This window comes from Sycon ciliatum, chromosome 5, assembly GCF_964019385.1.
Source record: "Sycon ciliatum chromosome 5, ocSycCili1.1, whole genome shotgun sequence".
In the NCBI taxonomy this organism is placed as follows: domain Eukaryota; kingdom Metazoa; phylum Porifera; class Calcarea; order Leucosolenida; family Sycettidae; genus Sycon; species Sycon ciliatum.
Window position 1 is genome coordinate 6,318,075 of NC_088647.1, and position 25,133 is coordinate 6,343,207.

At 49.5% G+C, this 25,133-nt stretch overlaps 3 protein-coding genes across 4 annotated transcripts in view; 1 reads left to right on the top strand and 2 right to left on the bottom strand.

Moving 5' to 3' along the window:
* LOC135817351 (FACT complex subunit SSRP1-like) overlaps window positions 1-5,841 on the top strand; it is a 19,545-nt gene extending 13,704 nt beyond the window's left edge. Inside the window, exons 13-15 of the mRNA XM_065330520.1 lie at window positions 2,660-2,747; window positions 2,990-3,105; window positions 4,842-5,841. Coding sequence (XP_065186592.1) covers window positions 2,660-2,747; window positions 2,990-3,105; window positions 4,842-5,118 — 481 coding nt within the window. The 3' untranslated portion in view covers window positions 5,119-5,841. The remainder of the gene's footprint in view (window positions 1-2,659; window positions 2,748-2,989; window positions 3,106-4,841) is intronic.
* Window positions 5,842-18,565: 12,724 nt separating this feature from the next.
* On the bottom strand, window positions 18,566-24,590 carry LOC135817363 (uncharacterized). Of its 2 annotated transcripts, none has more exons than XM_065330534.1 (4): window positions 23,449-24,590; window positions 20,809-20,915; window positions 19,824-19,917; window positions 18,566-19,621 (listed from the first exon to the last, which is right to left on the bottom strand). In XM_065330534.1, exons 2-4 carry the CDS (start codon window positions 20,904-20,906, stop codon window positions 19,088-19,090), a joined length of 726 nt encoding a protein of 241 aa, XP_065186606.1. In that variant the 5' UTR covers window positions 20,907-20,915; window positions 23,449-24,590; the 3' UTR covers window positions 18,566-19,087. The 2 variants fall into 2 exon arrangements, with proteins under 2 accessions (XP_065186606.1, XP_065186605.1); XM_065330533.1 differs by lacking the exon at window positions 23,449-24,590 and adding an exon at window positions 21,445-21,559.
* Window positions 21,490-22,708, bottom strand: LOC135817359 (uncharacterized). The gene is made up of 2 exons (XM_065330530.1): window positions 22,498-22,708; window positions 21,490-22,403 (listed from the first exon to the last, which is right to left on the bottom strand). The coding sequence occupies exons 1-2, from the start codon at window positions 22,706-22,708 to the stop codon at window positions 21,490-21,492; spliced, it is 1,125 nt and encodes a 374-aa protein (XP_065186602.1).
* Window positions 24,591-25,133: the final 543 nt, after the last annotated feature.

Below are 25,133 nucleotides of genomic sequence, written 5' to 3' on the forward strand. Positions count from 1 at the left end.
ATGAAGAAAGTCAAGTTCCATAACGTTTTCTTGTGACTGTCATCAGTGGAACGCCGTCACATAAAAATGTAATAACTAAAACACACACTTATATACATGTAGCTAATATGGTTTCAGGTAGAAATACAGCAGCTAACAGGTACAAAAAGGGAAGTTTGCACCTTTGCAATGTGTGAATATAGTGTATGTGAGAAAGGTAGTGGCAGATGAATGTGATACTGTGTGAATGAATGTAATGGTGCATTTCATTTCACATAATCATTTTCAACGTTTCGGCAAATTGCCATCATCAGGATACAATATGAAGTGGAAGTCTGCCAAGGAGCAGTTATATACACTAATTTGTGTTCTTAGGTGTTGATAATATTTTTTTATGACTACATATGTTACCTCAGTGCTAGAAATATGACATGTCTAAAACTAGTGAAAGATCACAAGTTTTCACTGACTCATATGCTGGGTGTTGGTAATAAGTTAGCACAGCGCAGATGTCACCAGATAACTTGAGAAATGTCTGAACAGGTTTCTCGCAAGCAATTCACGAATGTGACCATGTCAGTGGTTTCCAGTAAATACTGTCACCTAGATAGACAGTGTGGTGTGATTGTTTTAGAGTAATGACCATCCAGTACTGGTGTTGATCTCTGGGCCTTCGTTTCTGATCTCCACTGCCTCTCGCAATTTGCGGCTTGCCCTGTCACTGGCTCTTGCAACCACAGACACTGCCGAGAAGATGCTGTCCCCGACACCTAGGTTGATCCCTGCATGCTTAGCTCGCATGTGGTCACCCCATGGCTTATCCACAGTGCGCCTACGAGCCTCACCGTTGTGTTCCTCCAGTCTTGTCTCCAGTGTGCGACCCGTCTCTCCAATGTATTTTTCCCTGCACAACTTGCATTGCAGCCGGTATATCACATTCTTCTTCAAACATATTTTCACTCCACCCGACTTACAAGTCAGACACGGCCCCAATGGGCGTCCTCTTCTCTTTGTCTTTCTGATGTTGGGCTCCTTAATGCAGCTGGGCGGACTTTGTGCTGAGTGACAGAGCTGACGTTTGAGGCTACCCGCATGCTCGTAAACCACCCGGACTGGTAACTTGTGCTTCCGGATAGCTTTGCTGACGCTGTGATGCACCCTGTCCGACTTATACGGCAGCTTCAGAAACGCACAACACGGATTACCTCGGCGGCGACGCTTGGGTTTCCTTGCTGCTTCTCGGGCATTGATGATGAGGCTCTCTGGATAGTGGTTGAGTTGAAGTTGGTCTTGAATTTTCTGTTCACTTTCTTTACACATGGTGTCATTGGAAGACAGACGTTGTGCTCTTAAGAATTGAGACTTGGCAACGGCAAGTTTGATGTGATGAGGTACAGCAGATGCGTAGTCTATCAGCAATCCACTATTGCATGGCTTTTGGAAGAGCTTGTACGTCATCTGGCCCGACTGTTGTATGGCAATCGTCACGTCCATGTAATCAATCCAGCCTTTGCTACTGCTGAGCTCGTAGGTGAACTTGAGTCGGTCGTGTCCTGCATTGAAGTGCTGTATTAGCTCCAAGAGGCGCAGCCCGCGAGGATACTTGATCCCGTACTTTGGCTACGTCCCCACGCATGGCATCCGGAGCATGAGTGTGGTTGCCAGTTACCGCCGTCACCAGCCCGTGCCTTGTCCTCATCCTTCCCTTGCAGCTCAAGGCATCCTTCTCCTCGCACTTCCAGTAAACTACTCCATCCTTTCCAACCTTGTCCACAACGTAGCCATACCCACGGTGAATGAGCTTTTCTTTTCCATGCTTGGTGGTCGTCTTGAGATCTACTTCCATCATCAGTTCTCGTAGTTGCTTGAAGAACATCAACAGATATGCCTTATATGGTTGATTGTTGGGAGGGCACACATATGTAATAAAGTTTTTGTTTTGATCCATCTGTTAGAATTGCACCACCACGCTCACGCCATGGAAACCTTTCGCTCCCTTCACTTGTTTGTGTCCTCGCCCATGTTCGCCTTGCATTTGCACATTTCCCTTTCCCTTCGTTTGGTTTTGTTAGGTATATTTAGAGGTCGATTTCGTGTCATTCGACGAAAATCCCACACCTCGACAAAGGTTGTCGATGAAAATACCTTTCGTCTAACCTGTCACTCGGCGAGAAGTTCACACGTCGAAAAGGACAGTCACCTAATGGGCCAGTCAACGAAATGGCTTGGGGACGAACAGGATTCGACGAACAGTTGTTCGTCGAAAATGTTTTCTGCGAACTGTCGTGGAAGCGAAAAGGAGAAAAGCGAAAATTCTGTGCGCTGTGTGACTGCTATGGAAAAAAATCAAAGTAAATCGATCCCTGAAGTACATTCACCAAGTGTCTACCTAATCACAAAATTGACGCGACAGGCCGACTGACTCCGGCGCAAAACCTGACAGTAGTTAGTTATCATGTATGACAGAAGCTATTGTCTTGGCGTGCAGTGCAGTGACATCACTGAGTGTCTTCTTAACTGTTACTGCATGCTGCCCGTGGATGGCTATAGTAGCAGCACATTGCTCATGTTTGATCACATCGAGCAGTTGGGCACGTTCTTACCTGATCTATTGAACTGGACTTAGCTTTCTTTTACGACGTTGCCGTGTGGTTTGTTTGTGCGGTTGTTGCCTGTATAGGTTTGATTCTGATGCTATGTTGTCGAGTGATGAGGAGAATGCAGCCAAGACAATCCCGGCTGTGGATGAGAGCAAGAAGAGGAAGAAGGTAGGTGACATGGGAGAGCTGTTACAGTGAATACCTGTGTGTGTGTGTGTGTGTGTGTGTGTGTGTGTGTGTGTGTGTGTGTGCGCGCGTTTGTGTGTGTGTGTGTGTGTGTGTGTGTGTGTGTGTGTGTGTGTGCATGGTGTGTGCATGGTGTGTGCATGGTGTGTGGTTCTTATTCAATGGCAATCTTTTTTCGCTTACTTGGGTACATGTCATGCTATTCGCACCAACGTTTGTTCCAGGCACCAAGCAAGCCGAAGCAGCCAAAGGAGAAGGTAGAAAAAGCAGAAAAGAAAGAAAAGAAGGAACCGAAAGAAAAGAAGGAACGGAAAGAGAAGAAGGAAAAGCCATCAGCCAGGTTGGTTAGCAGGATTGCGTCCAATGTTTGTATCCACGTTTTGCAATCCCATTCCTGCCCCAATATGTCATTGCTTTTACATAGTGTTCCGAGGCTATGTCTGGCAGTAGACAGTCGACAGTATAACCCGTCAAAGGCGACCTCCTTGCACGGGTGGTCACCTTATCCAGGGTCTTTTGACTGGAAATAACATGCCGTGGTTCTGGTTGCAGTGGTCCTGTAGGACAGTAAATTCAGTCGGTCGCCTTATCAGAGTGGTTACCTTGACAGATTTTACTGTGGTGTGTGTCTAACAGTTAGCAGTGGTCTATATCTGTGTTTTGAAATGTTGCATACACTACACACATACCGGTACCTCTCGGTTATCCGGACCCCGAGGTTACGAGTACTTCGGTCTACCGAGCACCCTTTGGGCGAGTTTTAGTGGAAATATTACTACTGAACTGTCACTTTTTGTGGAAATAGTGACGTCATAATTAGGGCTCAAACGGTTAGTCCGATTAACCGGTTGCAGACCGGTTACGAAGAATTAACGGTTAACCGATAAAGATAACGGTTACGCAGTAACTTTTCAGTCAATTTTTCAAGTATCAGGTCGTTGCAAAGTGTGCACTTTCGCGGGCTGTCGCACGCGTACGCAATTTCTGGGCTGTCAACTCGGTCATATCTGGTCTCTTGGTGTGAGAGTATGTATGAATGAGCATGCAAGAGAATGTACAAGTGTGCGTTGTACTGAATAGGGTACATTTTTTGAATGAGTATAGTCAAATATACGGTTAAAAAAGAGTCCGCAGGACTGCCGTGGCTTATAGGTTATAACCGGTTAACCGACCGTTAGCTTAGCAGTTAACCGTCAGGGGTAAAACCGTGACCGTTTGAGCCCTAGTCATAATATTATTATGCCATTTTATGGCCTTTCCGTATCAAAATGTATGTAATTCGGAGTCACGGACATTTCAAAGTTGCGGGCAGTGGCCAGTCCCTGACCGCCCGGATAAACGAGGTATGAGTATACTTACCTACCACTGTCACACTGTGTGCCTCACAGTCTCTCACCGGCATTCACAGCAACCCACCCCATTATTCCGATTTGCTTCAGTGGTATTTTCTCAGAAAAGGGAGGAAGGTAGCACAACTTTGTTATAATTGAACACCTGAAGATTGTTGTTAGTTTTGCTACATGTATAATCGATAGCTCGATCGTTAACAACATATTAGTAGTTGTTAACCAATTTCGATGATCGTTTCACCCCTAAATAATCATCCATGGAATATTCTCTTCAAATTCTGCAGATGTCTTTAAAGCTTTGGAAGTGGTATTGTGAAATAAAAAATGGGGGTCCCCGGAGTTTTACTACTATTCTAGTTGTCTAAAAGTCGCAAATGTTGCCATTTTGCCCGAAATTCCAATGTTCCATATTCCTCGATATCACAAAGAACGAATATGGGAACCTACAAACTTTATCGCAGATTCAGAATCAGCATGAACTTTTCTTGGTAGTCCACCATTATGAGCAAATTATTACATTGATGAAATTCTGGTGAATACCTTCCGAAAAAGTGTGTGGCGACGCCTGAAACTGTAGCGAATTACCTTTTATTTTAAGTTGCAAATACCGACACAACGACCAAGAAAAAGAAAGTGGAGATTATTGATAGAGTATAATCTGTGTGTGTGTGGCAGACAACTTGATATGTTAACCCACTTTATATTCTCGTTGTTTTGTTCACCGTAGCTCTACGAGTGTGGCGAAAGCCAAGAAGAAGGAAGCACCGATCTCGAAGGAGGAGATCAGTGATAGTGACAGTGGTGGTAGTGATGTTGTCATGGAGGATGAGAGTGATGATGATGGGGCACCGCCGGCAAAGAGGTCCACACGCTCACGACGCGGACAGTCGAACGACGAGGAGCTAGCCCAGCTGCCGTCCGAAGGCTCGAATGATGAGGAAGAAGCCGAGCTAACGTCTGGAGCTAGTGACGTAGGCAGTGATGATGGTGATGAAAGCGACTGAGCAGACTGAGCTAAGCTTGCGCGTGCGTGCGTGGGCCCATTGGTAGCCATTTGCCGTGCGTCGACTCCCTGCTGTTTCCGTGCTTTGTGTGTTGTTGTCGCTGTGTGTCTTTGTGTGTGTGTGTGCGTGTGTGTGCGTGTGTGTGCGTGTGTGTGTGCGGGTGTGTGTGTGTGTGTGCGTGTGTGTGTGTGTGTGTGCGTGTGTGTGTGTGTGTTGTGTGTATGTGTGTGTGCGTGTGTGCGTGTGTGCGGTGTGTGTGTGCGTGTGCGTGTTGTGTGTGTGTGTGTGTGTGTGTGTGTGTGTGTGTGCGTTCATTTTCATGAATGTGTTCATTCACGTGTTGTGTTGTTAAATTTGTTTTACTATGTTGGCGTCTCGTTGTCTTTGTGTGGCTTTGAACTTTAAATTACACTGCTGCATGTTGAGCCGTACGTTGCAGTACATCAGATGTTCATGTGCCATTGAATGTATATATTGGACCCTGTAGTAATTCCCACACTGTTGCTGCCACCGAAAGTCATACAGTTTGGTTGTACATGTTACAATACCCCGTAGCCTTCTCTGTTTCTGCCACTTCTTATGCTGCTTAGGCTTTCTCACACTTCTATGACCTGGCCTGGTTGCCATGGTTTTTTTTAAAGACTTGAATTCCTTACTCTGTTTGAGCCTCTGTCTGTGATTCGATGCTCTTATACACGCTTTGCTTTGCTTTGCCAACTACTCGCTTCACTGTTTTTGTATTCGGTGAAGATTGCTTGTGTGTGGTTACGGCAGGGAGTAGTACAATACTTTCTGGTTTACGGTAATAGGGTTTGGCCAGTTTGCTGCTGCTGCTGCCGCGCGTATGTGCGTGTGTGTGCGTGTGTGTGTGTGTGTGTGTGTGTGTGTGTGTGTATGTGTGTGCGTGTGTATGTGTGTGTGTATGTGTGTGTGTGTGTGTGTGTGTGTGTGTGTGTATGGTGGCAACTGTTTGTTTTTACCTTGCCTGGGCATTGGGATGGGTGAGGGTTCAACTCACAGCCACTAGCTTCCTCCGTTAGGAAAATGTTATCTCACTCATCTGTGCAGTTTTTGTTTGTTTCCACCTGCCTGTAGATTTGTTGTAGATGCAGTACACGTACCTGCATGGGTGTAAAATTCATGTACCTGTAAGTGTATGGCTGTCTTTAATTCATGTACCTGGATGGCTGTCTTTAATTCATGTACCTGTATGGCTGTCTTTAATTCATGTACCTGTATGGCTGTCTTTAATTCATGTACCTGTATGGCTGTCTTTAATTCATGTACCTGTATGGCTGTCTTTAATTCATGTACCTGTATGGCTGTCTTTAATAATTCATGTACCTGTAAGTGTATGGGTGTCTGTGATACTATTATTACTGCATGTTGTGATGTGCATGCTTGTGTAATTTGCATCGTGTGCATGCAAGTGATTCATTGCTGGTGGTGCAATTCGGATGTGTGCGCAGATATCCTGCAGCACAGCTTCAGGACTACGGCTAGTTTACAGAATTGTTGACCCAGCATTGTTAGTCCTACATGGTTATAGGGCATGGCATGAGAAGATGTGAAGACCACTGGCTATCGGTTACATGGACGCCGTGTGATCAGGTGATTGGCACAAGCTATACTGAAGCTGATGATGAAGATGGCATCAGGTTTCAAAATCTGAGGTAGGCTTATCTGAAAAATGTGTTGTGTTTAAAAGTTAGGAATGCGTTGCGTTCAGTTTAGCGTGTGTTGTGTTCAGTTTAGAATGTATTTGTAGTAATTCTAAATCATTTCAAACGAAAGTATGGCAACATGTTAAAGGGGAAGTTAAGCCTAAAATCAAATTTTCACTAGTTGTAGTCTTTGGGGCGCTCACTGCTGAGTCGAATGGTCTTGGTCCGAGGAAGCTGAGACGCTCCCTTCCTCCTATATTCCCAATCGAACTCTCGCACTTCCACCGAAACTGGTTGACTGCGCCCTACTAGATATAGATGGGGATTTGTATGCAAAATGTCACTAAAAGCGCCATGTCGTTCTTATAAAAGCACGGATGACCGCGATTGGCCCATATGTTGTAGTCGTTTGGACACTGAGTCGACTGGTTTGGTCCGAAAAGGCTGCGATGCAGCGTTCCTCCTTTATTCCCAATCGAACATGGTTGAACAAGCAGTCACGTGCTCCTGCGTACACCAGTCACTTTCGGTGGAAGTTCGCGAGTTCGATTGGGAATAAAGGAAGAAGGGAGCGTCTCAGCTTCCTCGGACCAAGACCACTCAACTGTTTTTTTCTCTTTTTTTCCCCCGTGTGAACCGAACAGTGGGAGTGGCTGGATAATGCTGCTGCGAAGTTTCATTTATAGTATTGCACTCGAAGTATATGCAGCAGGAGAAGACATTCCTTTCACAGCAATCTGTTCCCTTGACATATGTGATTCCGTGGCCACGATGATTTCCGGCTCAGAGATCACAGTGATCCGTGGAGTTTGCACTTTTGACCGCGGAAACAGAGTTCTGCTGGTGACTATGCAGGCAACAACCCAAAAGTCGTTTTTGTTATGTATCTGAGCACATTGATGTTGCCATTAACGTTACCAGTATAGATACATGTAAGTGTAGGCAAGAGTACATAACCCCCAGAGTGTGCAACTCCCACATACCCTGCTGTCCCGACAGAATTTCAAGTTGACGTCTTTATGTATGACGCAATGCTCCTTGCACCAGTGCAGTGATTTACAACATGTGTACGGGTGTCAACGCATCACACGTTTTTCTTTGCAATAATTTGTACAGGATCGATCGGCTTTGCGTCAACCACATGTTCTGCACAGGTTCCAGATTTGTCTGATAAATTAATCCGTGTACAGTGCACATTGCATCATCAAAATGACGTCAACTTGAAATTCTGTCGGGACAGCACCCATGCATAGTGGAGTTGCACACTCTTGGGGGTTATGTACTCTTGGTGTAGGCGAATGCAGGCATTTCCAAGGCTTGTCACGGGCGGTGGCAAGAATAGTGTGAAAAGCATTCCTACATTTTTAATACTAGGCTGTCATATCCTCTATGAGAATGGCGAAACGTTCCCAGAAAGTGCTGCAGAATTATTTTATGGTGAAAAAAGGAGGACAAAAATTATTTTAGATGCAGACATGTCGACAATGGAAAATGGTGTGGATTAATCATGGCAATCATTAGCCTTTACCGATATTCTTGTTAGTGGTGAACCTTGAGAATAACAACCTCGGATCATAACACTATCTCGCTAATAACAACACTATCATATTCAGACCAAGCAGGCCCGGCGGAACCGCTCCGGTTGGTCAGGCCATGGCACGTGTATGTACATGCGTACATAGTACATACATGATGTAGTGCATACATGTACATGTAATTGCAGGTGCTAGCAACAACAGTGCATGGGAGTGCAAAAATACCACTATCCAGGAGAAGCGAGTATCGGGGCCAAACATACATGTATGTACAAGGCATTACTTTACAGAAGGTCCCAGCCGCACCGGCCTGCATTATTGTTACTTATCATAGTGAAGCTAGCTAGTTTTAGATTTTAAATCACAAAACAATAACAAAATAGAACTCAGATGGTGAGCCAAGGAAAAAAATTGTAACATGGAAGTTGTGGGCACCAGTTTAGCGATCGACTGGCTGACTGTTCAAAATCTGGTTCAGTTGGTGGACTCGATCGCATAACTTGTGCCCACAATTTCCAAGTTACAAATAACAAAATATTACAACACTTTTCTCATGGCCGAGTGAGGGTCGCGCTATTCGCAACGTTGACTGTGTTCGGCACTGGGGGCTGATAATTATATGCATGTTTGCATCATTGTACTCTGTGGCATACATATTTGCATTGTACTCTGTCCATACATATTAGGAAACAGTTCTGTCTGCAGATTGAGTATTAGATAAACCTTGTTTTGTTGAACCATGTTGTTAGTTGACAGCATGTAACAATGTGGAGACCACTGTGTTCCAAAACAGTGATCTTGCTACAACCTCCGTGGTTGGTAGAGCCCCGGACTGTTGCGACCATCTGAACCGTATGGGTGCTAGACCCGGTTTGGGATGACATCCAGGAGCGAACAAAGAATCCACGACTGACGGTACAACAACAACAAGAAAACTAAGACAACTCCCCTAGAATACAGAGGGTCAGAAGCGGGTCTAACATCCATACGGTTCAGATGGTCGTGAAGACCGGGGATCTACCGACCACGGAGGTGTGTGTGTGTGTGTGTGTGTGTGTGTGTGTGTGTGTGTGTGTGTGTGTGTGTGTGTGCGTCCGCGCTCCCCTCCAACTTGGTCAAGCGGAGGTGGAATGCGTACCGCATTTCAAATACCTCGGTTCTGTAGTTGACAGCGGTTGCCGTTCGTCCCGGGACATCGCCGCAAGGATTGCCCAAGCCTCCAGGGCCTGCGGTGCTCTTCGGAGGTCTGTATTCTCCAATCCACATCTGCTGATGCACACCAAGCGGTGCGTATTCAATGCTTGCGTTCTGTCCCTGCTGTTGTATGGCTCTGAGTGCTGGACGCCCCTTCAGCATGACCTGCAGAAGCTCTCTACCTTCAGCATGAGGTGCATCCGATCCATCCTCGGGGTCTCTCGAAGCCGGATGTGGGACGAACACATCACCAACGAAGAGCTGCTGGTGCGCTGGGGAGACTCCGTGACGATTAAAGACAAAATTGCACATCGGCGGTTGGAGTGGTTGGGGCATGTGGCGCGGATGCCGGACAACCGCATCCCAAAACAGGTACTGTTTGGCTCCTTCTTGCAGCGTCGCCCAGCACATGGCCCACGCCGCAGATGGAAAGACTGTGCTGTCCGGAATCTACGTGCCCGTGGCGTGGAGGCATCATGGTATGATGTTGCATGTGAGTCTCGCGCGGAGTGGCGCAGCACCTACCAAGAGCCTGACAATGTGCCTGAGCCTCCGCCCCGAGTGGTATGTACGGTATGCGGACGGGATTTTGCACGGAAAGGAGACATGGCTCGGCATAAGTGTCTGGAGGAGCGTGCGCGGCCTGTGTCTGAGCGGCGGGGCGCCAGTCAGTGCGGGCGGTGTGGGCGGTGGCTGAGAAGCCGCGGTGGCTTGGTCCGGCATGTGTGTGCCTCAACGGTGGATGCCGCAGTGCCACCTGGAACTACCGGAACGTCGGCACCGGCGGAGGGATGTTGTGCCGCGCATTGTGACAGGTGTGGTCGCTGCTTTCGCGGTGTCCGGGGACGGGGAAGGCATCGCTGTTCAAGGGTGGCGCATAGACCAACAGCAGAGGAGCGCTCAGCCTTCCAGCACGTGTGCATATGCGGCAAGCGGATGCGACTACCCGTGCACCTGGAGCGTCATCGAGCGTCGTGTCCTCTCTCTCTCTCTTCTCAAGTTTCCCATTGATGGGATCACGTGACCCTTTTGCGGCAGTGACTCTACAGGACAGGACAGGTGTGTGTGCGCCGGTGTGCGTGTGTGTGTGTGTGTGTGTGTGTGTATGGAGGGTGGGGGGGGGGGGGGGGGGCTTCTTCGTTCAAGGTAAGCCATTGGCATTGCCATTGCCATTGGTAGATCTATGTAGAAACTACAATCTGTGTCACTGTCAGCTTTTAGGATACATGCTAGGAAGAGTAAGTCTGTGCCACACAGTAGTGCTCACCATGGTCACATGGCACCATGCTGTCCCTCCAGGAAATCGCGATTCCACGGATGCAACAAATTTCGCGATTTTGGCCCAAACCCGCGATTTTCAGCAAAATCCGCGATTTCCCGCGTTTTTATGTTGTTTTCTGCACTATATGAGTATGTCTCACATTTCTATGCACTTTTCACGCAGTGCTTTCCATGATCCTGTAGGTTATTTGCACAGCACGACTCGTACTAATCCCAAGTAGATATACGATGCAACAAATTTCGTGATTTTGGCCCAAACCTGCAATTATCACTCCCCCCTCACGTGACCGCGGACTCCTGCATATACACTCACACAATAACCACACAACTGTTTGGGGATAGCGCGCTTATTGTATTATGCCAAACTTGACACGCTGAGTCCAGCTTGACTCAGCTGAGTCCCTAACTGCAATTTACTGCTCTAACATGAAGCCGTGCCTCCCAAAAATAATGGGGGTGGCCTCGCCGCACGCTATCCCCTATTCTTGGTCCCGTCGATCTCTGTGCTGTTCGCTGTAGACCTGTGATGGCATGCCTGATTCGGTATACAGTGAAACCAGTAGCTAAAGACCACCGTGACCAGCGACCAGTCTGGTACTACCGACCACTTCGCCGGGCCCGGACGGTCTCGCATTCATAATGGTTGTGCAGTGCAAGCCTGCAGCCAAGGACCACCTGCCACTAAGGACCGCTTTCTCTGGCCCCAAGGGGTGGTCGTTAGCCACAGGCTCAACCGCACATGTATCTCTTGCGGGTCAACCCTGACCACCTTCCGGCGGCCTGGAGCTGCCGTCCGGGCACCTTCCTGGCCGCCAGATCCTGTGTCAGCTTGAGGGCGTCTACCAAGGGCATTGCCATGAAGGACTGCTAGGCTTTCCCCTGGTTGGTAGCTCCTGCTGGTGCTGGGCACTACTGAATACGCTGACGACTTGTCAGCTTCCGCGGGTAGTGTTCGTACGGGGGGGGATACCTGGGCGCCCCAAGCCGGGCAGACAACAGCCGAAGGGCTGTCGTGTTGGATACAAGTGTGACTAGCTACCCGCCTGGTACTATGGACACCTTCGCCGGGCACGGACGGTCTCACATTCATAGTTTGCGGTGCAAGCCTCCAACTAAGGACCACCTGCCCCTCAAGACCGCTTTCTCTGGCTCCAAGGGGTGGCCGTTTAGTCACAGGCTCCACCGCACATGCATCTCTTGCGGGTCAACCCTGACCACCTTCCGGTGACCTGGAGCTGCCGTCCAGGCCCCTTCCTGGTGGCCAGATCCTGTGTCAGCTTGAGGGGGTCTACCAAGGGAATTGCCATGAAGGACTGCTAGGCTTTCCCCTGATTGGTAGGTGCTGCTGGTGCTGGGCACTACTGAATACGCCGTCACAACTTTTCCGCTTCCACGGGTGGTGTTCGCACGAGGGGGATACCTGGGTGCCCCCCGCAGAGCCGACAACAGAGCCAAAGGGTTGGCGCGTTGTATACAATTATTAGTTTCTCAGTTATTCTTGTATTTTGCCTCTTAGGTCGATGACGGCTTCCCGCCCGCCGAGCGTCCAAAAAAAAAAAATGGGGTGAGGCCCCTATCCTGCAACAGGCAATAAATGTGGCCGGGAGTATGCGCTAGAGGCCAGTCAGGACCTGCTGGGTGCCCGAGCTACGGTGCTAACAAGCAAATGCGAACAAGCAAGCTCGAAAGGAGATCTTCGGTTGCACTCCCCATCTCAGCCGCAAACAAACCACGCTCCGGGGGAGAGCTGCCCCTGCATTTTGCCAGCCTAGCTGTAAATATACAAAGCTCCAAGGGGAAATGCCCCAGCATTTTGCAAACATAGCTGTACACATCCAATGCTCCCAGGGGAGCTGCCCCTGCATTTTGCAAACATAGCTGTAAACTTCCAAGGCTCCAAGGGGAGCTGCCCCTGCATTTTGCAAGCATAGCTATAAACATCCAAAGCTCAGGGGAGCTACCCCTGCGTTTTGCAAACCTAGCTGTAAACCAACAAAGCTCAAAGGGAAGCTGTCCCTGCATTTTGCACACATAGTTGTAAGCATCCAAGGCTCCAAGGGGGGCTGACCCTGCATTTGCAAACATAGCTGTAAACATCCAAAGCTCCCAGGGGAGCTGCCCCTGCATTTTGCGACCACACCTGTAAACATCCAACTTCAAAAGCTCCCAGGGGAGCTGCCCCTGCAGTTTGCAAGCATAGCTGTAAACATCCAAAGCTCCAAAGGGGAGCTACCCCTGCGTTTTGCAAACCTAGCAGTAAACCTACGAAGCTCAAAGGGGAGCTGCCCCTGCATTTTGCAAACATAGTTGTAAACGTAGAAGGCTCCAAGGGGAGCTGCCCCTGTATTTGCAAATATAGCTGTAAACATCCAAAGTTCCAAGGGGAGCTGCCCCTGCATTTGGCAAACCTAGCTGTAAACATCCAAGCCCCAAGGGGAACTGCCCCTGCATTTAGCCAACATAGTGGTAAACCTCCAAAGTTTCAAGGAGTGCTGCCCCTGCATTTTGTCCGCACAGTTGTAAACTAGTTAAAGCTCCAAGGGGAGCTGCCCCTGCATTTTGCAAACATAGCTGTAAACATCCAAAGCTCCAAGGGGAGCTGTCCCTGCATTTTGTCGCGTAGCTGTCAACTAGCTAAAGCTCCAAGGAGAGCTACCCCTGCATTTTGCAAACGTGGCCGTAAACATACCCAGCTCCAAGCCCTTTTTTTTGTTTCTTCTTCGCAAACATAGCTGTAAACATACCACGCACTAAGGGGAGATGCCCCTGCTTTCTGCAAGCATCGCTGTCAACGATTACATACAAGGCTCGGAGGGGAGTTGCCCCTGCTTTTTGCAAACATAACTGTACCAGGCCCCAAGGGGAGCTGCCCCTGAATCTTGCAAACATAGCTGTGAACGTACAAAGCTCAAAGGGGAGCGGCCCCTGCGTTTTGCAAACATAGCCGCAGCGCCGGGCATAACGCCACCCAGGCGAGGCGCGCTGCCCCTGCCTTGACCAATGCCGCCGCAAACAACACGCGCAAAGGGGCGCTGCCCCTGCATTTGCTCGCATAGCCGCCGTATCAGACCGCTGGGTCAGCCGCCATATCAGACCGCTGGGTCAGCCGCCATATCAGACCGCTGGGTCAGCCGCCGCCGCCATATCAGACCGCTGGGTCAGCCGCCATATCAGACCGCCGGGTCAGTTGCCATATCGGACCGCTGGGTCAACTGCCATGTCGGGCCGCCGGGTCAACCGCCGCATGGGCTAGGGACGCTGCCCCTGCCTCTGCCGCAAACAGAGCTCAAAAGGGAACCACCCCTGCATTTGCTCGCACCGCCGCCGTATCAGGCCGCCGGGTATTCTGCCGCACGGGCGATTACGAAGGGGAATCGCCCCTGCCTCCGCTAGTACAACTGAATAAGCAGCATGGGCCAATCGCCCTGCCCGCCGGGTGCGCATAATGTGTGAGTGTGTGTGTGTAACGCACATACGCGTGTCTGCAATATGCCCTGCGCGGTCGTGACGGATTAATCCGTCGCACCTCGGGTAAAGTGTTAATCACTGAAAGTAAGACAAGGTCGCCAGCCCGCCAACACCGGCACTTACTGCCGGCTCGCCGTGGTATCTAAACAACAATGGCAACAGCGACGACAGCCGCAAGGAAAAAGATAACAGCTCGCCATGTCCAAACAAAGCCCCAAAACAGCAAAGTAGACCCCACATGCTGAGACTTGGTGTAATGCCGCCTAGTACGAGTAGGAAGGGGAGGGGAGCGACAGCACTTAGAGGCGAAGCAGGGTGAGGGATGGAGGAGAGGAGGATAAAGAGAGAGAGAGAGAGAGTATGTGTGTGTGTGTATGTATGTATGTGTATATGTATGTATGTATGTATGTATGTATGTATGTATGCGTGTGCGTGGGTGTGTGTGTGCTTGCGTGCTTACCCACGTGTGCTGAGAGAGATAGACTACACAGCGAATGAAAAAGGAGGCACGCATTGGTTGAGAAGAAGTTCAGCCGGTTTGCTGCCATGATTGGTTGCTCCCGCATAGCATGAGTTCGGGACTAAGCCGAGTCCAGCAGCTGGATTAGGGAGCCGATGAGAGGAAATGGACTAATCGTCCGCGTGAAAGAGCGTCCGCAGCGGAGTTGTCCGTGGCCGTAATATGGGTAGTCAGCGAGATAACGCCTTGTGTTCTGCTACCATGCGGGGGCTGAAGTGGGCTAGTTCCGTCACGGTTGGATTTCGGCAAGTCCCGGATTTCAGACTGCTCCAACTGCCTTTTTGCCGCCGTGCAGTATGAATTTCTTGTCGGACTACTTAGGGCCCCAGAGGGCGTAAGCTCGTGTTGCAAGGCGCGATGGTTCTGAAAGTCTGCCAGGCCTCGACCCAGTAGATTAGAGATTCAGTTTTTCTCTTGCCAGAAGAGGAGCCGCCAATGACAATTCCACTCAGTGATTGCCATCGGATTGATCGATTCTAACACGTTTGGCTGCTGGCTGCGTGTGGGCAGGACAGGAAGGAAGCATTGTGGCCAGCTCGAAGTATTCCGCACGCCGTATTGTCCTAATCGTCTCCCGTGCGCCAACACATGCGCCGGCCGGCATCATAGCGCCTCCAAGGAACTCAACTAAACTGGTCATGCACGACAGTGTCCATGCCTGCATTTTCGGCCGGCATGCTCATCGCCCGAGGCTTGTTGGTCAGGGCCGACGCTGCCGTCGCCGCGGTCTCAAACGAGGAATACCAGCGATCCGCTGCTGAGTAGGATCCATGCTCAGGTACGGGTATAAACCATGTAAACCAACTAGCTTTAGAGCAAACGAGAGCAAAAAAAAATTCTGGCCTTCTGCAAGCAATAGCAAGTAATGAGTGACGGCTGTGTAAAGTCGCACAACCATGCAGTCGACCGGATGATGGTGAGTGTCCGGCACACATCTTGCTCTGCTGCTCCACCTGCGCATACCTGATACGGTGGTGCTACGGGCGGGCTGCCTGGGCCCCAGATGCCTCCTTGATGCGCCGCGGAGTGCCGTCGAAGCACCTGTATCACTTCGCGAATGACTGTTGGGACATTCTTCCAAAACATGACGTCACAGAATTCGTAAAAAAAAGACAACTTTTGTCGCAAGCGGCTAGCCTGTCGCGCTCGCGAGACTCATCTTGGGCGCGCTCGAGCTGCGAAGCGCGACACACGAGCGCGACCCAAACTGTGTCACGTGTGTGTCGAATCTGACCGTGATCGCCTTCGATTATTTATTTTCGTTCTACTCGACAATTCCAAAAATCAGTGCCATTGGCTTTAGCTTTGCCCTTGAACTTGAAATCTCGTGCCTTATTCTTTCTTGGGGACTGGTGTTGGATATTGAACGGGCGGAGTTACCGCCGTGATCAGTGATGGATGAAGGAGATGATGGCCTAATCTTGGCTGCGCGCATTCTCATTTTCGCGTGGCCTGCCACTAGTGTTTGATTCACGAAGGGTGTCACAGGCATAGCTGGAGGAAGAAAGGTGATGTGAACTTCAGAAGTTCTGCCATCGCAGCACTGTATAGAGGGCCATTAGAGGCTGTGTAGGCTGTATGTAGCATTGTTTGATTTAGCTCAGTGCTGAGCTTGCACCACACCACAGGTAGCATATTGAGTATTATTTTAACGTTATCCATATTACTTGAACCGCTCTGTGAGCGGTTCTGAAAAACCTTTACTGGCGCTGCCCCGTCGTAAAAGTAAGAAATTAAAACTGGCTCATTGTACCCCCAAATGTGAACTGCCGGATCCACCTAAATCGCAAATGACGTGACCCGAACGCAGCAGTAGCACGAGGGTGCACTTCTGGTGTGCCGCACGGCTCTGTTCTAGGACCCATGCTGTTCTCCATATACACCAGAGATGTCCCCTCGGAATCTTCGCCGGCATCATCACTGCAGTTTGCGGATGACATCGCCCTGGCATGTGCAAGACGGACAGCGCAAGAGGTGTCTGATGCGCTCAGCTTGGCGGTTACCTCCCTCTCAAGTTGGCTGGACGCTCGTGGTCTTGTATTAAATGCAAAGAAGAGCAATGTATTGGTTTTTACCAGCAGCAGTGGGCAGCAGCCGGACGTGGTTGTACGCTGTCGAAATGATGTCCTTCCGCACACCACCAGCGCGAAATACCTCGGCGTCTTAATCGATGAACGAATGGCCTGGCAACCGCAAGTTGACCGGTGCATCTCACGCACTGCTAGGAAGATCGGTAGTCTGTGGCGGGCGCGACGCTGCCTCGCTCTAGCTAGTCGAAGCAAGTACTTCCTATCGGTGATCATGCAGGATTTGATATATGGATCGTCAGCATATGGCTCCGGCTTGACCCACAACCAGCTAAACCGCTTGCAGGTGGCCCAAAACCGCGCAGCAAGGGCGGTGTTCGAACGACCACGATTTACCAGGGCCAGTGATCTCTTGGAGAGGCTCTCTGTTTATCGCATGGACGAGGTATATCGCCAGAAACTGCTCGTGCTGGTATGGCAGTGCGTTCATAACCGTGCCAGTCCTGCTCTGCAGGCACTGTTTGTTCGCAACTGCGGAGCAACTCGCCTTCAGCGCAGTCTGGGCCTACAACGACCAATAGCCAGAAGCCGAGCAGGCCAATGCCGACTGGCATCTCACGGTTGCCTGTTATGGAACCATAATTTTATACAGCTGTACCTGACACGGTGCGAGCCATGGGTAACATCCCAGCATTCCGCCGAGCTGCCATTCCCTACACGTACGTCGTTGTAGACTGCTACACAGTTGGCCATACCATGGTATTCAGTACCCACAAACTTTGCAAAGCCGATAATGTGATAATGTACCGTGGTGCATGCACCGATGGTACCACCACTTCGTAGACTGCCTCCCATTCATTTCTGTGCTCCTGTCTTTATTCTCGTCAGCTGTGTACTTCAGCAGTTCAATTCTGTGCTCCAGTCCTCTTTATTCTCGTGAGTTGTGTACTCGTTTTGCTGTTTGTCTGGTTTATTTGAATTCGCACAGTAAATGTGTACTTCAGTTATTCTCTCCTCCCTCTTCTGAGTTTGACTCTCCGCTGGCCTTCTCTCCTCCCATCCCCTTACATCGTATTGGGCCTCCGCACACACTACATTGTCACATAGCACAACTCAACCATTCGCTACCCTGTTATTGAGCACTCCTGCTCGTTTGGTCTCGCAAATCCAAATAAAATCAATCAATCAATCAGGTTCCTACCTGTGGATGCAGCTGGGGACCGGCTGGTCCACAGGCCATGGTCGTCGATGAACTCCCATGTTGGATATCCGATGGAAGTAACTATGTGTACTAGCAAAGTTACACTGCCACTGATACCATGTACTAGTGATGGTGTTACCCTATGATGTGCTGTGATCCTGTGCCCTCCCGACCTCGTGCTACTGGTGCGTTCGGGTCCCGTCATTCCCGATTTAGGTTGATCAGTTCACATTTGGGAGGACAATGGGCCAGTTTTAATTTCTTACTTTTACGACGGGGCAGCGCCAGTAACGGTTTTTCAGAACCGCTCACAGAGCGATTTTTATATGGATAATTTCAGTTTTTTTTCCGTTCCCTCCCCACCCCAACCCCGAAGGTAAACATGATGAACACGCGCGCAATGTACTGTATGTAGGCATGAGACTGCGATAACACACTGATACATACCAGCCCTCCCCACCTCGCTTACCCCGCACACAGATACACAAACACGCGGATGCACACGGTACATGCACACATACGCACATGCACACGACACAAACAGGAAATTCTTCATGTAAAATGCCATGCAAAGCAGTGGCCACCGTACTTTTAAAAGGAAGTCAGTTGTGGAACAAAATAATTCAACTACAACGTGTAGACAAGCTGACGGCCAAAGCACAACATAGCAAACATGACATTTGCCCAAGGATTGCAGTTTGCAGACCACGCCATGGAAGCAGCGAATACAGAATGTAATATCATACAAAGTGACAAGCAAAGAAGTGGCCACCATACACCAGAAACTTGCAGAAAGTCACATATCCAACAGATGGAAAAGTGAACAGCAATCTGGTACAGCCCACACAAGACAAAGCTGACCTGATACTTGTCCCAGGATCGCAAGTGGCAGATCCTTTTCAATGCATAACATGCAGGTGTACGTTACACGCATGGACAAAATCTGACCGTGTCGCCAGCATACAATGTCATCACATAATATACCCCACAAGTTACACACATGCACAGTAGAAGCACAATGAAAGCAATGGAAAAGTACGATGTGGTTGCTGAAGCATCTTCGCACTTCAAATTCAGACTTAAATGTGGTCGTCACGAGATGATATACCTGCAAGATACAAGATAGAAATGGCGGCGGCCGCGGCGATTGCAGCCTTGCGACGCCGCATTCTGGGACTAGCGGAGGACGGGCTGTCGGAAACGTGCGCTTTCTCAACGCGTGTGGACTTTGCCGGGGTGGCGTCGGCAACAGGTGGCTCTGGTGTTGCAACGCTCTCGGTCTCACACTTCGCATCACTCGGCTCGGTAGCATCAGCAGTAGTTGAAGCAGTGTGGGAAGTATCGCTCTCTTCTTTCTCCTTGCCGCTAGTACTTGTGTCCATGGCAGTGTCAATGGTGGTGTCCATTGCAATGTCGATGGTGTTGTCCACAGTATCTATGGCGTCCATGACGATGGTGTCCATGACGATGGTGCCAGTGGGTGTGATGGTGGTACTGTCATCAGGCTTGTACCCGTGAAACTGTTCCAGGTAGTAACGCAGAGAGTGCGCGTACTTGTCCAGTGCGTACCACATGAGCTGCGTGAAGAAGGGAAAGCGGAACTTCTGCGGAACCTGCATGATAAGACACGAAGGGAGTCATAGTGGAACAAAGTGAAGTATACGGAGATGGAGAGAGAGAGAGAGAGATGGAGAGAGAGAGAGAGAGAGAGAGAGATAGAGAGAAGTAGATCGATAGACAGACACCCATCGTCCATCTATATACTGTGTACATGTGTGTGACACAAAAACAGACAAACAGACAGGGAATGCTGACCTTTCCACAATTGAGAATGTGATACCAGACGGATGTGCCACCAAAGTCGATACGGAAATCTGTGTAGCAGCCACCGACGCTCATCAGGCAGTACCTGTGACAGCACGGCATCACCACAAGCAACAGCAGTAGACCAGCAACAACAACAGCAGCTCCATCAGTAAGCCAGCAACAACAACAGCAGCTCCATCAGTAAGCCAGCAACAGCAACAGCACAAGTAACAGCAGTAGACCAGCAACAGCAACAGCCACAGTCAGTAAGCCAACAACAACAGTAGACCAGCAACAGCAGCGCCAGCACAACCGGCACCAGCAGTAGGGCAGCCAGGAACAGCAACAGCAGCACAATCAGTAAGCCAACAACAGCAGCAGCACCACAAGCACCAGCAATAGGGCAGCTACACCTGTAGTACTACAGTCGACCTACCCTTATAACGATAACCTCTATAACGATATTACCCTTATAACGATATTTTTCTGCCAAACCAAATCACTCCATTGACTTTTGTATACGTTGCCTTACCTCTATAACAATATTGCTATAACGATATTACCCCTATAACGATATAAAATGGGCTGATCAATCGACATTTCCCATTTCATAACAATATCTAGAGGGAATATGTAGAGCCTACTATCCAGGTAGGGCAAGCTTCACTTGATAAGTCGCTGGGACATGACGAAATGCAATGGAGGCACCAGTGGGCACCTTGCTGTGTACATAATGTGCGCATGTACATGTACGTCAGTTATTTATGCTATGAAGAGTGTAAAAAATGAACAAAACTCATGCATTATGACGTATGTGTATGAAATGAACCAGTTACCCCTATAACAATATTACCCTTATAACAATATTTCTTGGTGTGACGCAAATATCGTTATAAGGGTAGGTCCACTGTATCAACAGCACCAGCAGTCGGCCAGTAACAGCAACACCGGCGGCAGCAGCAGCACCATCAACAAGAACAAACAAAACACATACTTTTGCACTTTGGGATATTTCATGTCGACCAGTCGGTTGGTGGCCTCCTGCTGCAAAGCGCGCAATGTTTCCGGCCACACCAAGTCCACTCCATCCATATGACGTACCTGCGTGCAGCAGCAACAACAACAACAACAACAACAACAACAACAACAACAACAACAACAGCAACAGCAGCCACAGCAAGCAAGCAGTAGGAAGAAGAAAAGACAAATGAGCAATTTGTACACGGTTGCGAATACATACTATACAGCTTGTGATGGGGCATTGATAAACCAATACAGTCAGACCTCGCATAACCGCACACATCCGTTTTCGACAAAAATATCCGGATAGGCAAGGGAACCGGATAATCGAACACACATACTGTATGTATGCATGGCATATGCTGTAAATCGGCAACCAACAATTTTCTTCCGGATGGCGAGGGATGCGGATAAAAGAGGACGGGATAAGCGAGGTCTGACTGTATAAACACATTGCACAAACCAATCAGGAGTTAAAAATCCATACTTTCTCAAAACGAGCCTAAGCATGATCATGTATGACATGAGCCTCAAACGCCCACCAAACCCCCCAACACGGTATACAGGGGAGACAGTAGTGCAGTGGAGTGCTCAACTACAGTGCACTCACTTCTCACGACTCCTATCCGGACCTCCAAGTTACGGGCATCTTGGTCTACGGGGAACCCCAGACACCACTCGCTGCTATATCCAGCCTAGCCTGGGGGTCCGTTATGGCAGAGCGGTAGCGGAATGCTTCCCCAGTTACCGGCTGCAGGTGTGGTTCAGTGGTGACGTTGTTGGCGACCCGTTTGAGGAGACCAGCCGTAACATCTCGTACCTCGTTGTGCCTCAGTGAGGGAAACCCACCCAGAGAGCACGACAAGGCGTGGGCGACGGTGAACGATGCACCACACGGGCAGATCGATGGAAGGTGGGCTGGCGGCCAGCCATAGCGGAGAGCAAGGCCATCCCGGAACTCACCCTTCGAGAGGGCAAAGCCATGGGCCTTCAGGGGTCTACAGGTCAGCCAAGCCGACGCACCCTTCTCCGCCGCCAGACCGACACAGAGCTGGATATCAGTGTTCTGCGTCAGGATGAACTCTTTGGCTGCTTGGGCCGTTGAAGTGCGGGTACGACTTGCCACCTCCCTCTTAGTGGACCGTACCAGGTCCAGCACATGGCCAATCTGGGTGTCCTGGTCCAGAATCTTGCGGACGAGCGCCGAGGTTATCGCTGCCGATGCCCGGAACTGGTCGCCCAAGGTGGTGGGGTCGACTAAGCCGAGGCCTCCTTCACGGCATGGGAAAGCAAGGACCCTTCGCTCACGTGAGTTTACTGGCTTACCGCACAGGGCAGGAATAAGGACATTGGTGATGGTGTCTTCCAGAGGGCCAAGATTTTCAGCAGCACACTCCATGACTCTGCACAGGAAGGACCAGCGATGCTTCAGGCCTTGCGTGAATGCTGCATAGGCAGCCTGTGGCTGGGTTTCGGCAATCTTGGCCAAGGACACGATCTCGTCTTTCCACCCGTTTGCCTTCTGGGAAACATAGCTCTGGACGAACTCCGTCGATCCGAGTGCAGCACCTAGAAACCGGTGGCCGTCGGTGGTAATGTGCACACCGGTCCCTGCAAAGGCGTCCTCAGCTCTGGACGAACTCCGTCGATCCGAGTGCAGCACCTAGAAACCGGTGGCCGTCGGTGGTAATGTGCACACCGGTCCCTGCAAAGGCGTCCTCAGCTTCCGTCAGGTGACCGGCCTTGACAACCAGGACTGATTTCTCAGCATTTGCTGCGTACCCATATGCCGGTCCTTTCTGTCGCAGAATATCCCACCAAGCGCGTAGTCGTTGGACTCTGCCGCCCGCGGAGGAGTCGTCTGCAAACCACATCTGGATCGTTCCCTCAGCCGAGAGAGCACGAATGAAGACAGTCAGTTATAGGCGTTTCACACGACAGCCACTTGCCATTTTACGGCGAGTGATTTACGAGAAAATTGACTGTGTGGATTCACATGGCTGCACTCAACAGCGGGCACGTTTGCATTTTTGAATGATTCACCCACCAGTTGCCATGGGTATTTCAAATTTTCAAAACACGGGTACAATAATTATCATGGTGAAAAGAGCCGCGTAAAAAATCAAGTCTTGTTTTGCGCTTTTTGGTGTAAATACAGTTTACTGCTTGCCGCAGAGGGGCTGAGGGCTACACCCACAGGACACTTCTGATCATAACTCACTAGACCTAGTCTTTCTTAAACTTGCATTCAGTTCCGGCGGGGACAATACCCCGACACACGACCAACAAAATCTCTAACTGTCTTTGATGCCATCAGAATATCTATGCAAACACAGCCTAACGGACAAAGTCAAACAAGCCGTGACCTGATGTTGACACAGCCTGGTCAGTATGGAGCTTGCATGTCGAGTCTGCAGTTAAGGAATTCATACCTCAAAAGTTGAAGCGAAATAACCTGAACAATAAACTGTGGTATAATGCGGGAAAATCAATAAATTACAAAAATGTCACATTTGGAAATTTTATTGGGTGGTCATCCCGTTTGACTGTGCGAAGTAAAATTAAAACAACCAAATGGTTGGGTTGATCTGCACTGTGCAACCGATTCTCTCACCTTTCTTCCTCCAGCTATGCCTGTGACACCCTTTGTGAATCTGCGAAACACTAGTGGCAGGCCACGCGAAAATGAGAATGCGCGCAGCCAAGTTTAGGCCATCATCTCCTTCATCCAACATCCCGGCGGTAACTCCGCCCGTTCAATATCCAACACCAGTCCCCAGGAAAGAATAAGGCACGAGATTTCAAGTTCAAGGGCAAAGCTAAAGCCAATGGCACTGATTTTTGGAATTGTCGAGTAGAACGACAATTGGTGTGCGGAAGGACATCATTTCGACAGCGTACAACCACGTCCGGCTGCTGCCCACTGCTGCTGGTAAAAACCAATACATTGCTCTTCTTTGCATTTAATACAAGACCACGAGCGTCCAGCCAACTTGAGAGGGAGGTAACCGCCAAGCTGAGCGCATCAGACACCTCTTGCGCTGTCCGTCTTGCACATGCCAGGGCGATGTCATCCGCAAACTGCAGTGATGATGCCGGCGAAGATTCCGAGGGGACATCTCTGGTGTATATGGAGAACAGCATGGGTCCTAGAACAGAGCCGTGCGGCACACCAGAAGTGCACCCTCGTGCTACTGCTGCGTTCGGGTCACGTCATTTGCGATTTAGGTGGATCCGGCAGTTCACATTTGGGGGTACAATGAGCCAGTTTTAATTTCTTACTTTTACGACGGGGCAGCGCCAGTAAAGGTTTTTCAGAACCGCTCACAGAGCGGTTCAAGTAATATGGATAACGTTAAAATAATACTCAATATGCTACCTGTGGTGTGGTGCAAGCTCAGCACTGAGCTAAATCAAACAATGCTACATACAGCCTACACAGCCTCTAATGGCCCTCTATACAGTGCTGCGATGGCAGAACTTCTGAAGTTCACATCACCTTTCTTCCTCCAGCTATGCCTGTGACACCCTTCGTGAATCAAACACTAGTGGCAGGCCACGCGAAAATGAGAATGCGCGCAGCCAAGATTAGGCCATCATCTCCTTCATCCATCACTGATCACGGCGGTAACTCCGCCCGTTCAATATCCAACACCAGTCCCCAAGAAAGAATAAGGCACGAGATTTCAAGTTCAAGGGCAAAGCTAAAGCCAATGGCACTGATTTTTGGAATTGTCGAGTAGAACGAAAATAAATAATCGAAGGCGATCACGGTCAGATTCGACACACACGTGACACAGTTTGGGTCGCGCTCGTGTGTCGCGCTTCGCAGCTCGAGCGCGCCCAAGATTATTATTATTATTATTATAGACAACACCTCATGGCATGAGAAGAAAATCAGCCAGTACGGGAGATGTGGGTGTTAACCAACCATGGTGAATAAAAGAAGAAAAGTAATGGTCAAGACGGAGAAGCATGGGAGGGACAGGTGATGGTGAATCTAGTGAGCAGATTTAAATGCGTCCAGGGTACTGGCATTGCGCGTAGTAGCGGGCAGCGCAAGCCAAGCAGAGTAAGCAACAAAGAGTGGAGAGCGTACAAGGGAGGACGTTTTAGCCAAGGGGAGGGCAACAGAGCATCTTGTCTGGGAGCCATCTGTGATTCGGAACCAGTTATACACGTTAAGATGAGGAGGATGTAGAGCTAGTTTAAATTTGTGAGCAAAAGTGCAAATTAATTTTTGACGGTGGGTCGACAGTGGGCAAGCATTTGCAAGGACATACAGGGAAGCAGAAGAGT

Coding starts and splice junctions, on each gene's coding strand:
- LOC135817363 (XM_065330534.1), bottom strand. CDS start 20,906: ATGGATGGAGTGGACTTGGTGTGGCCGGAAACATTGCGCGCTTTGCAG. Junction 19,918..20,808: donor AAATATCCCAAAGTGCAAAA/GTATGTGTTTTG, acceptor GTGCTGTCACAG/GTACTGCCTGATGAGCGTCG. Junction 19,622..19,823: donor ACATTCTCAATTGTGGAAAG/GTCAGCATTCCC, acceptor CTTATCATGCAG/GTTCCGCAGAAGTTCCGCTT.
- LOC135817359 (XM_065330530.1), bottom strand. CDS start 22,708: ATGTGGTTTGCAGACGACTCCTCCGCGGGCGGCAGAGTCCAACGACTA. Junction 22,404..22,497: donor CGACGGCCACCGGTTTCTAG/GTGCTGCACTCG, acceptor ACCGGTTTCTAG/GTGCTGCACTCGGATCGACG.